This window comes from Salvia hispanica, chromosome 3 (assembly GCF_023119035.1).
Source record: "Salvia hispanica cultivar TCC Black 2014 chromosome 3, UniMelb_Shisp_WGS_1.0, whole genome shotgun sequence".
Classification (NCBI taxonomy): domain Eukaryota; kingdom Viridiplantae; phylum Streptophyta; class Magnoliopsida; order Lamiales; family Lamiaceae; genus Salvia; species Salvia hispanica.
Window position 1 is genome coordinate 13,343,330 of NC_062967.1, and position 13,205 is coordinate 13,356,534.

General features: G+C 38.0%; 3 protein-coding genes across 4 annotated transcripts; 1 reads left to right on the plus strand and 2 right to left on the minus strand.

Annotated features, from left to right (window-relative positions):
* Positions 1-3,107, plus strand: LOC125211521 (unconventional myosin-XVIIIa-like). 2 transcript variants are annotated; one of them, XM_048111351.1, is made up of 3 exons: positions 1-201; positions 408-555; positions 1,317-3,107. In XM_048111351.1, the coding sequence occupies exons 1-3, from the start codon at positions 182-184 to the stop codon at positions 2,988-2,990; spliced, it is 1,842 nt and encodes a 613-aa protein (XP_047967308.1). In that variant the 5' UTR covers positions 1-181; the 3' UTR covers positions 2,991-3,107. The 2 variants fall into 2 exon arrangements, with proteins under 2 accessions (XP_047967308.1, XP_047967309.1); XM_048111352.1 differs by lacking the exon at positions 1-201 and having other exon boundaries at positions 296-555; positions 1,274-3,107.
* Positions 3,108-4,123: 1,016 nt separating this feature from the next.
* Positions 4,124-5,876, minus strand: LOC125213856 (14-3-3-like protein 16R). The gene is made up of 4 exons (XM_048114616.1): positions 5,322-5,876; positions 4,708-4,830; positions 4,495-4,611; positions 4,124-4,400 (listed from the first exon to the last, which is right to left on the minus strand). Exons 1-4 carry the CDS (start codon positions 5,796-5,798, stop codon positions 4,350-4,352), a joined length of 768 nt encoding a protein of 255 aa, XP_047970573.1. The 5' UTR covers positions 5,799-5,876; the 3' UTR covers positions 4,124-4,349.
* A 3,538-nt stretch (positions 5,877-9,414) lies between these two features.
* LOC125212321 (12S seed storage protein CRD-like) lies at positions 9,415-12,348 on the minus strand. The gene is made up of 3 exons (XM_048112449.1): positions 12,132-12,348; positions 10,437-11,097; positions 9,415-9,767 (listed from the first exon to the last, which is right to left on the minus strand). Exons 1-3 carry the CDS (start codon positions 12,325-12,327, stop codon positions 9,635-9,637), a joined length of 990 nt encoding a protein of 329 aa, XP_047968406.1. The 5' UTR covers positions 12,328-12,348; the 3' UTR covers positions 9,415-9,634.
* Positions 12,349-13,205: the final 857 nt, after the last annotated feature.

Below are 13,205 nucleotides of genomic sequence, written 5' to 3' on the forward strand. Positions count from 1 at the left end.
CCCATTCAAATCCACATTAAACCTCAATTTCCAAAATCTCCCACTTTTGGCATAAGTCAATTTTCTCCATAATCAATTAATTTGCTCATCTTCACTTCGAGAAGAAAAAAATATGATGTGTTTTCGTTGATTACTAAAGATAGCAAAAACGAGAATAATCTGCCGCTGAAATTTCAGAGAAATGTCACGTTCAAGATCGAGGTACTTTCCGCAGTCTTTCTTGTACACCGGCGCTATATTTTTGTCTTTTTTTGGGAATTCATATATAATGTGGTGTGTGATCAAGAGAATTTCTCGGATTATTCTTAATATTGTCAAAAAAATTCAGTTTGAATCTTTTTTTCGGTTTCGTTGTTATTCCATTTTTCTCATAGAATTGTTGTGATTCTTGTGAGAAAAAAAACCAGATCAGCATCGGTTGATTTCGGACAAAAGAGTGGTCGACATTCATCGATATTTTCGAAATCCATCTTCGCATCGAAGCTCTGCAGAGGAGATGCAATCGCTGCACAGATTGATAATAGAGCACTCAAATCCGTTTCGAATTTATCCGAGGTATAAATTATAATCACACGCATAACTGTTTTCTGTTTATGTCGATAAATTGCCGGAAAAATCGTGAAGTTTGACGAATTGAGTGCATCCCGACAATTTGTCGAAAAAACATTAAGTTTGGATTTGTTTGCATTTATTACACGGAGGAAAAAATCTTATTTTGTACTGTTGACATTCTTTAACAAACGAACATCGTCTAACTTACTGGTAGTATTATTTAGTGGCTGTCATATCAGATATAATTTCACCACGGTGGCAAAATTCATGCTTTTTCTAGCCGAGTTTTAAAATTGTGGAAAGGATCGAATTTGAGTAGGTTTTCATGATTTTTCCAACAATTAATCTATGATAAATAGAAAAGAAATGTATAAAAGGGTTTTTTTTTGTTTTGTTTTGGAATGTAGAATCATGGTGTGAAAGGAAACATACCAATATACCATGATTCTGATTCTGGTGTGTCTAGCAACTTTGAAAATGAGTTAGAAAAAACATCAAATTTGGATTTGTAGCCGTTTTTCAACAAAACGACACTATTCTTTGTATGAATACACGAGATCGTTTAACATACATACACGTATAATTTCCTGTCTGCTAATTTCAACACAAAAATTTCGTGGATTCTTCTGTCTTATTTTAAAAGTTGAGGAACGGACCAGAATTTGATCAAATTTGATGTTTTTCCATTAATTTGCTCTGTTTTTTTCTCTATGGTAAAAAGGGGAAAAAAAGATGTTGAGAGGCTTTTGGTTTTGGAAATGTAGAAACATGGTGTGAGAGGAGACGTCTCATTGCAGCAGCAACCGATGAGGGAGATGGAAGATAGTGAGAGTGAGGAACTTTTGATGGAGGTGGAGAGCTTGAAGAAAATGGTGGCCTCCGCCCGCGACGAAGGCACGGCGAAAGACCAGAAGATGGCGAATTTGGAGGCCGAGCTTGGCCGTATGCGCCAGGGCGAGGCGGACAAGGACGCCTCGCTCGGGCAGCTGATGAAGGAGCTCCGCGAGTTGCGGGAGAAAGAGACCAAGGTCCAAGAATTGGAGCGGGAGCTCGAGCGGAAGACCATGGCGGAGTCGAGCATGGCCAGGCAGCTCGACTCCGCCATGTTCGAGCTCGAGGAGTCCAAGATCGAGATCGCGTCGTTGCACGAGAAGATCGACGGGCTCGAGGATCTCTGCCACCGGATTGGGAAAGAGGCGACCAACAACGAGGAGGTTCGGGATTTGAAATCGAAGCTGTTGAAGGCGCAGGAGGCCGAGACGAGGGCGGTGGCGAAGGCCGAGAGCTTGGCGGATGAGATGGAGGTGTTGAAGGGGGAGTGGAAGTTTGCTATGGAGGGGGAAGATAAAAGCGCGAAAGCGATGGAGGATCTTGCGATGGCGTTGAAGGAGGTGGCGATGGAGGCGAATAAGGCGAAAATGGAGCTGATTGAGAAGGAGGCGGAGGTGGAACGGATGAAGGGGGAGTTGGCGGAAGCGAAGGAAGCAGCCGAGACACATAGGGCCGCATCCGAGCGTCTCCGCGCAGAAACAGAGGAGACGCTCTTCGCGTGGAACGCGAAGGAGATCGGGTTCATGAGTTGCATCAAGCGCGCGGACGAGGAGCGCGCGTTGGCACAGATCGAGAGCCACAAGAGCGCGGAGTCGCTCAAGGCCGCGGAGAACATGACTCGTTCGGCCCGGGAGGAGACGTACAAGCTCCGGGACATACTCAAGCAGGCGATAAACGAGTCGAACGCGGCCAAGGCCGCGTCCGGGCTCGCGAGGGACGAGAACTCCCTCCTGAAGGACTGCCTCGCGGAGAAGGAGGAGGCGCTGCACTTCACCACGCGGGAGAACGAGCGCCTCCGGATCAGCGAGGCGGCCGCGCAGGAGCACGTGAAGCAGCTCAAGCAGATGCTGACGCTGGCCTCCGCGGAGATCAAGATCGATGACGACAAGGACGAGATCGGCTTCGTCATGTTCACGGACCACGGACACGACGAGGACGGTAACGGGGACGAGGATAGGAAGATTAGCTTCAATATGGATGAGGTGAAGTTTATTAACGATGCCGAGGATGGGGACGAGGACGAGGACGAGGATGAGGACCCTGAGAAGGCTGAGGCGCTCAAGGGGTCCATCTTCGACACGAGTGTGGAAACGCCCAAGATGGAGGCGAGGACGCCTAAGGCGACGTTCTTTAGGCTCAAGTCGACCAAGTCGACTTCGTCCCCGCTCGAGGACGAGCATAGGACCGGAGGGGAAGACGGGCACGATGAGGCGGATGGGGAGGCGGACGGGGAGGGGGATAAGCACGAGCACGGGCCAAGACGGTCAAAGACGATGTTCCAACGAGTTGGGGGGCTTTTGACTATAAGGAAGAGTTTCCATAGGAAGGAGCCATCGATTGACCAGAAGACCACAACTACGCAAACGCAGCAACCTAGCCAAGTCTAATCTTGGCACAGAGGAATTGAGTGTTTGCTTATTTTGATTCATCATTTGTTGTAAACATGGAAAACACATTCATTCCTTCATCATTATATGTATAGGACGCGCGAGATTTTGTTTAAACGAGATATAATACTATGAAATAAGCAAAGATTGAATCGTGACAAAAAAAAAGATGAAATTGTTTGATTGCAGTGATAGTTTGTCTACATTTAGTTGTTGATGAAAATTGAGAGTCTCAACGTCGTGGTTGACCGTTGACGCACCTAATCAGTTTTGAAATCCATGGAATTAAAAAGAAATAATTAAGACGGTAGAAATATTTGACATACTATTAATTTAATTATACATACCATTAGAATAGAGTTGTCAAGTTCCACACCATTCAATTATTGATGATTTTCCCAAAGATTATAAAAAATCCCACTAAGCCACTAGATTGTCCCTTAGCAACCTCATTTTCTCATTTATGTGCCTCTTGATGTTGCTCAAATATGTTTAGGGGACAAACCAAAATATTTTATACTAGTTGACAATTAATTCAAAATAGATATAGAAATATAGATGAAGGTTGGTATGTAGTGGAGAATCAATCAAATAGTAATTCACATGCTCGGTCACTACAACCACCTATGGTTGCTTCTGCCTACTCCAAACACAACTGTAAAGTTTTCAAAAAGAAAGTTCTCAACTTTTTATTATGAGAGACATGACAATGTGACAACCTATATACATTCACATATCAAAATAATTGTTTGTTAAGTTTCATGAAACCAAAATAGTCCACATTTATCTGGAAAATAATATAGGCCTTAAACATATCCAAAACATTTATTAGATCAACTAATTTTTTTTGTATGAAAATGGCTTTAAATGTTAGGTTATATAAAAAATTCACAACAAATAAATATACACCAAGTGGGGGTTGTGCCAATTCAAGTTTCAACCTAAATGATAAGGATGAAATTTAATATTGCAACTGTTAACTGTTAATTGTCTGTATAAAAAGGAATCAGCAAAGATGCCCACATTGCTTTAAAGTAAGAACATTTTTGAATTTCAAAATCAAGAATCACAAAACACCCAAATTCGAACGACAATAGAGATATAGATGATTTTTGCTTTTGTGAAAAGATAAATAAGAGGACACCAAATATCAATCTTTAGGAAAGTTGTCAAAGATAAGAAATCACAAGCACATGAGTGAGAAACCCATCTAAAACTGGACATCACCAAAGAAGCAGAGACTATTAGCCTAACTACATGCTACAACCAGCAATTCTTGATTCCTTCAACACAAATATGTAGAGAGAGATGATAGCAACATCACCCGAACGGGAGAATCCTAAACCACAAAACCCATTTCTACTCGTTGTCGGGCTTAGGTGCTTCCTTGATCTCCTCAGCAGTATCATCCTGCAAAACAAAGAGGAACAACACCGTGAATCAACAATTTCTTACACCAGGAATGAAACCAGAGCACCCGGCAGAGGAGGAGATCGCGACAAACCTGCATATCCGAAGTCCACAGGGTGAGGTTGTCACGGAGAAGCTGCATGATCAAGGTGCTATCCTTGTAGGATTCCTCACCAAGAGTGTCCAACTCAGCTATTGCCTCATCAAAAGCCTATATAAACATCAAGCCCCAAATCGTTCAATACAGGTTTCGACATAACTACATAAGGAAGTGCAAAGCAATGTGTAATTTGGTAAAACTGCAGACCTGTTTAGCGAGATTGCAAGCACGGTCAGGGGAATTCAAGATCTCGTAGTAGAAGACCGAGAAGTTCAGTGCCAGGCCGAGACGGATTGGATGAGTAGGGGCGAGCTCAGTATTAGCAATGTCCTACAGATGAAAAAGGCGGGCTCAGTTAAAATCTTCCAAAGTGTATTGAATTCTAATTGTTGCAGTAGTTGATATCAATTTTTACTGGACAATAAGGACAGATACAGCTATAAAATTCAATTGAGCTTCAAAACCTAATTATTAGTTAGATAGTCAATAATTGAGACAGTAATTGATATCAATTTACCAAACAATAAGGTATACAGCTACAAAATTCACTCCACAGCACGAATCAACAACCAGAATCACTGCATTTTCTCACTAAATTAATGGAATTCAACTATAGTAATTACTCGTCAGAGAGAGAGAGAGAGGCAAATCTAGGTCAACAATACATTTGATAGCTTAGCAGTGTTTATGAGCTTCAAAACCCTAATTATTTCAATCAATACGAAAATTAGGGATCTAGGTTATAACTATACCGAAATTATAGATCAAAAGTAACAAACAGTCAAATTAGATTAAGAAATAAGTCAGAAGAAGAGAAGAACCTGAGCGGATTTGTAGGCGGATAGAGTATTCTCAGCGGCTTCCTTGCGCTCGGCTCCGGTCTTAAATTCAGCCAAGTAGCGGTGGTAATCGCCCTTCATCTTCAAGTAGAAGACCTTGGAATCGCCGTTGGAGGCGGATCCGATGAGCTTGGTGTCGAGGAGCTTGAGAATGCCGTCGCAGATGTTGGAGAGCTCGGTCTCGATCTTAGATCTGTAGCTCTTGATGGCGGAGACGTGCGTCTCGTTGCCGCGGCTCTCCTCCTTCTGCTCGATGGAGGAGATGATGCGCCAGGAGGCGCGGCGGGCGCCGATGACGTTCTTGTAGGCGACGGAGAGGAGGTTGCGCTCCTCCACGGAGAGCTCGTCGCCGTCGCCGGCGTTGACGACCTTCTCCATGAACTCGACCATCTCCTCGTAGCGCTCGGCCTGCTCGGCGAGCTTCGCCATGTACACGCTCTCCTCTCGCGGGGACGCCATTGCAGATTTTGATTTTTTAGAGAGAGAGAGTGTGTGTTTTGGTTTCTGAGAGATAGAGAGAGTGCGGTAGTGGAGAAATGGAGGAGAGAGGGATTTATATTCTTCCTCCTTTATCGAAAAATGAATTAAAATTAAATATTTGAATCACACAAAATTAAATTCAAATATTTTACTAATTAAATATTGAAATATACGGATCGGGTGTATGAGTTTAATGGGCCTTGAATTCCTTGAGCAATATAGGCTGGAGAGATTGTAACTACTAGTATGGTTCGGACCCGGATCGGCAGTTCCGGTTATCAAATAGTGATCGACTAGTCGATTATATTGGCCAATTCGTACTCGATTTACCGATTCTACCCGCCCGATTTCGATTTCAATATTTTTGTATTTGGAATCGGTGGTTAGCTAGTTTGGCACGAAATCAGAAAAATTTGAGAAATCTCGTGAAAAAAAAGAGTTTTTAAAAAAACTATTGAAAGATTGATAGAGAAAAAATGGCTAAAATTGTTGGTTTACACGATAAAAGTCTGCTATTAAGATTACATGATTAAAATCTGATATTACATAATTTAAATCTAACTTACATGAACATTAATAAAATAAAGTTAAAATGTACTTATTTTTTAACTATACTTTTTTTTAAAAAAATAAAAATTAAAATAGAATTATCATTTTTAATGGATAGTGAACTCAATCCTAACTGAACTCAACCCAACCTGAGTCTAATCTAAAATTATTGAGTTTGTACGGATCAACCCGATAGGGACACAAACCTAATAAAATTTGACTTAAATTCATTAATTTCGTACGTGTTCTGTGTTCGTATCTGATATTCGTGTTGTGTCAAAATTATCAATACGACTAGGGCTGATTACTTTCTCAATTGAATTAGAATACTAATTATATCAAATAAGGAGAAATCTAGAGAAGTAGTACTTAAAACTTAAGCAGGTATTACAATAAGTCCACGACAGTTTTTAATTTTTTGGACCCAATACACGATTATAGTTGTATATAGTTGTATAAAGATGTGTTGACTGACGTATCCAATTTAATAGATAATTAAAGCAGCAAGGAGTAACTTTTTATAATATGGAGGATTTGAAAATATAGAAGGCTGAAAATTAAATTATACATTCAAGCCAACTGGCAATAACTTTTCACAATATAAGGTTGATTTGAAAAATATGTAAGGTTGAAATTAAATAATTCATGCCAATTGCCAAGTCTTGAATAGGAAGTCACTCTGTTTTTCAAAATTAGGCTGACACATATCACGAGTCATGTCTCAAAAAACATTAAAAAAAGGAATATTAGTGAATTAATAGTAAAGGTCAATTAGTACTAATTGTAGTTTTTAATTTTGAGTTGGCACTAATCTTAGTTAATATTAGGCGGCAGCGAGGAACAATGGATTGGGCCCATTAGAAACAACGTGATTATCGCAAATTCAACCCTAATCAATTAATCGTAGTATTATCGTGGAACGGACTAAAAAAAAAGAGTATATATTCTTGTGGAACGAAGGTACTAGGGGATGCTATTCATTGGAATGTTAGTCAGTTGAAAATTAGAGCAAATCGAAAGTTCAATAATTCGGATGCTTTGTTCAAAGTGATAGTATAAACCAAAATTTGTCCACAAATATACATACTAACAATAAATAAAGTGATATAAACCAAAATATGGTGACAAATATGCATACTAAGTACTAACAATAACTATTTATAGAATAAATTGATTTGTTTTACAGTCAGTTAGGGCCTAGGGGGTTCAGTCTAGAGCCATTTTTTGTTTAATTAGGAGGCCTGGTCTAGTGCTCATTAGATCAAATTTGATACTGTGAGAATTTAATTAGTTTTTATCATTAAGTCGTCTGTCTTATCACAAGTTATTAGTTCCTACTACTATTGTTGTGTTTTTACATTAAATATCTATATGTCTACATTAAATAAATAGATCCCCACAATATAAATGCTTCATTAGTTATTTGGGCTTCACAAGTTCCTATTCTATACTAGTATTGAGTTAAACCCTCAAATAAATTCATTCACGTATGATTGATTTGATGATTATGGAATTAGCTTAAATCTCTACAATAAAATTCAGTATATTTATACTAGTTTCTTTTTATCAAATTATCCAAGCAAAGCATTTATAATATGAGAACATATAAAAGAAGGCGTTAGGCGTGGGTGTAACTAGGGGTGGCAAATCGTGCGTGTCGGGTCGTTATCGTGTCGACACGATAACGACACGAACACGATAACAACAAACACGAACACGACCCGTTAAGAAAACCTCAAACACGAACACGAACACGACCCGCTACCCTCAGACACGAACACGACACGAACCCATTAACGACACGAACCGTTTCGGGTCAACACGACACGAACACGACACGAACCCATTAATGACACGAAAATAAGTATTGAAAAATGAAAATAATAAGAATAATAATATTAAAATATTATGTGTTAATAAGAATAATAATATTAAAATATTATGTGTTAACGGATAACACGAACACGACACGAACACGACACGAACACGCATTGTTAACGGATAACACGAACTCGACACGAACACGATACGAAATTTTCGTGTCCTTAATGGGTCAACCCGATAAGGACACGAACACGATAAGCTCTGACCCAAACCCATTAATTTCGTGCCGGTTCGTGTCGTGTTATCGTGTCGTGTCAAAAATTGTCAGCCCTAGGTGTAACCATGATTTTGTATCTTAAATTAAGTAAAGATTCCTCAAAAGAGTCAACGCAAGCTATGGATGGAATGAAATATGAAAACTATATTCATTTTGATTTACATTATTATTTCAAGAAATATACACAATAACTATTTATTGAATGAATTATTTTGTTTTTTACAATCAATTAGGGGATTAGTCTAGAGCCAATTTTTGTTCAATTAGGGGGCTCAGTCTAGTGCTAATGAGATAAATTTTGTTTTTTTATCCAAAAGGACAAGAATATGAATATATGATAAGTCTTTTATCATTAAGTTGTCTAGTCCCTATAATATACTTTGTTTATAAATAATGCATGATTAAATCAAAACCTGATTGATCGTATTTTCATTTTAAAATCATAATTATTTCACACATGTTGGATTGAACAACATACTGGTTCAATTCTAGTTCTACAATTTTTGAAATCGTAACAGATGATTTTTGGCTTAGATCAAATCAGAAAAGTCAGATAAAAGTTATGGAAAGTCAAAAAAATGTGGAATATTCGATAAAAAAACTCAACCGAAAATTTACTTTTTAGGTTGGTTACGATTTCACTTCCGTTAAAATTGTAATCACCAATTACGAACTGGTACTAGAGCTACCCATCCTGGAGTTTACAGTTATGGACCCGGCGGCATACCTACCATAATCCCTTCTTTATGTCATTAAAATTAGTAAACCATACTATATATTATATAATGAATATATAATCTAATGAGACGGATTAAATATACTATAAATTGACAACTATGGAAAAAACTTTTATTTTTCATGTTTTATTATCACGTTCAACACACATAAATACTTATATAGCACCAATCAAGAGTGCATAAAATTCAACTTCAAGCTAGGGTCAAATACATAATAAACTTTTATTTTCATAAAATTTTATTATCATGTCCAACAACACACATATATATCATATAATATCAATCAAGATTCAAGAGTGCATAAAATTAGACTTCAAACTAGGCACAAATACATATTCCACTCATATTTTCTTAAGTTTTATTATCAAGTCCAACACACATAAATATTCTATAGCATCAATCAAGAGTGCATAAAATTAAACTTCAAACTAGCCACTCTTGCATTCTTCAAATTTGAGTCTCTCCACCAACTCAGCAGGCACATTCAACGCAATCTCTAAAATAGATGAAGACAACGATTTATATGCTGATCCGTTCCCTGCCAACGACTTGGATGTAGGCCTACAACACAAAATTGTTAGATTTTACGAGAGTCAGATCTAAGCATACCTGATATGTCAAAGGAATATCAAAGAAAATCAATTGATAATACGCATAATTCACTAGATATTTAAGTTAGATACATCACATTTCCGATATGTGACAACCACAACAAAAATATGTCCTCGAAACTAAAAGCTCCCGCTTAAGATCACTTTATGTATGAAAATCCCAACAAATACATTTATTCGAACCCAAATATACGGCTAAAATAGTTGTATAACCCCTATTTTTGATGAACGAAAAAAGCGCTCAAGACTAAATTGACGAACATAGTCCACCATGAATATTGACAAACCAAAACAATTTCAAAAGCCCACTAAACACACAATAGTGAAGTTAAAAATACTAGTAATAACAAAAACCAACATACTCAGATATAGTAAACAATATCACCAAATAATATCAGAATCCCAAAAATATCGATCTTGCAGCGCATTACAAACCAAGGGCACCCACATACTAAAGGATATGAACTCCTCAAACTGAGATCTGATGATCGCAAGTACCAAGAAAAAAGAAAGTCCACGAAGGAAAACAAAACTAAACCATAGTCTTAAATAAGACGATGCCTACCAAAACATAATATCACAGAATATACATTTGATACTATATGTAAACCTTACATACCTTGGAGATGTGGAGACACTAAATAATTCCAACCCTTGATGTGAAGCAATCATTGCAACAACAAAGAACTTAGGCACAACAATGACTTGTCCCTCCTCCACAACCTCATCCACCATTCTTGCACCATTGAGCCCCACAATTTGAACCTTGCCTCCACCCTTGACAACATAAATCACCTGATGCGCCGTGCTATAGTAAGCATCGAGCGCGCTCTCAGGTTCGAGCCTCACCAATTTCGGGCTAAGCCCAATCCGGTCCACTAGAGGAGAATCCTCATCAAGGTTGATGACATACTCCTCTCTTTTGCAGTTGGAAATTCTAGGCATCTCAATGCCTTTGTCAATCTTAATGACCAATGTGTTGGTTTGTTTTTCGAGCAACTCCTTGGATTGATCGGCGTTGAGATCATACATTTTGCTTATAAACTCGGTGGAGAAGCCGCGGAGAAGGGCCATGGCGCCAGTTAAGAAGTAGTAGTCGAACTGGCCAGGAGTGTAGGACTCGCTGCTTTCGCCTAGGAATATAACGGAGACATCGGAATCTCCACCGTTGAACCACCATGATATGGCGCCGGATTCTACCGGAACGGCGTCTCCCTTGTTGAGCACTACGATTTTCTCTTCTTTGCTATTTGGTGATATGATTCCCATTGTGCAAGTACCTTAGAAATATATAACAAATAATTAATCACAGAAAAAAATTGCTCATGCCGAGGGTTCAAAAACCGCGAGTTCCTGTTTCACGAATGTTGGAATCAGTGTCAGAGCCAGATCTTTTATGCCGAGTCCAAGAAGACAATTCATAGCTTATTAAAACATTTCTTTTGAAACATACATGCAAAATTAATATTGTTATTAAAATTTCTTGAAATTAATCTTGCAACAAATAGAAATAACATAGACATAGAAATTAATTAGTCATAGGCAGAGGGCAGGAGCAGGGGCAGGGTGAAGGGGCTTAAGATTAGTAGTATTTTTTTTCTATTCTCTATTACTATTAATTTTATGAAATTGTCCGAAATCATCTTTAGGTTTTATTAAGCTGGCGCAGATGAATTCGCATTATAAAAAATAAAAGATTTCTTCATTTTGATAGTTAATTACTTAATTGGTGGACATGAACATATTCTAGGTCGCAATCATGGGGAGGTACTTCAAGAAGTAAATATTAGTACTAAAACTTAAACGTGTAATAGAAAATAAATGAAAAAAAGATCAAATAGTGTCTTGCATAGTAGTAGTATATTATTGGTCCAGTTTTTTGTACGATATTTTATTTTATAATAATTCCACTACAAAATAATGTGCTTAATAAAACTCCTACAAACTTTATTTTTATCCGTCCCGCCATTTGATTAAATCTCCAACGTGGAACAAACGTAACTCTAAAACTTAAATAATTACTCAACATTAATATATTATAATTTTTAATTTGAATTAAAATAACTAAACTACCTTAAAATTTTAAAAGGGCCAAGCCCCACCACATATCTCTGCCTTGATTGGACTTGAAACTGGCCCGAGAAGGATTTTAGGCCCGAAATCAGGGCTCCATTTTAGTTCAAAGCCAGCCAATTTTACCTAGTTATTTTGATTTTCAATAATTTTATCCAATTTGTTTAATCTGTGGGTGTCATGTGGCAAGATGCAAAAATTAAACCATAATTTAAATTTTAAACTAAATTCATGCAATTACCTTCAATTACATAACCAATCTTGCGAGTGTCACCATAGTGAGGCAAAGCAAAGCCTCGTGGGTGCAAAACAAATATGCCGGCGCCGATTTCGGCCCCGACAACGTCAGGAGTTATGGAAGCCCACGCGTAGTAACCGCCGCCTTCTCCTTTGACCACGGTGGCGTCAGCCTTCTGGGGTTGTAGATTGAACTCCATGATATTCAATTGGAAACCTTAGTGACTAGTGAGTATAAAAATAGTACAAGATATATTCCCTATTTATAGTACTCAATGCAATTGGATGCACAAAAATATCATCATTTAGGACACAGTGACCTACCATTTCCTTTGTGACAAAAATGTGCGTATAAAATTTAAAATGGGACACATGCAGTAAATGTACCTTAATAGCATTGGATGCTGAGTCAGTGGGCTTACATACAAGCACAGCTCACCAAATTCTGAAAAATCATAGTCTGCATTAATTTTAGGGATGACTGTTATTTAAATTATTGTTTTTTTATTGTTTTTTGAAACTAAAATATAATAATTTTTATTTTAATTTTTCTTGATTATAATAAAGAAAAATATTTCTTGATTATACTATCAAACCTTGACTTTATGAGAGAAAATAATTTTCAGACTTTTCTTCTACTAATTAGTAGTACTAGTAGTCTAGTACTAATTGTTAGGTGACACTTTTTTAAAAAAAAACACATGTAACACAAGAATATTTTGGGTGATCACCCTTATTAATAGGGAGGCAAAATAAGGTCCATTGCCATTATATGAACGTTCGTTGAAAGAAGATTTCTTAGTCGTGTTCGGTGTCAATCGGGCAAGCAGTGCATGCACACACGCTCAGAGACACGATTTTTAGAGCCAATCAATCTTAAGATTGAAGCCAATTGCCATCCTAGAAACGCTCGAAAAAGCAAATATGTCTAAACAACTCACACCTTGAGTAGTTAGTTCAACTCCTTCAACAATAACTAGAGCTTCGTGTAACGGTATGAGAAAGATCTAAAATACACACCTAACCGAGAGGTGTTTACTCATGGGCCTATTAATGTACCACCTATTAGCCCAACGAT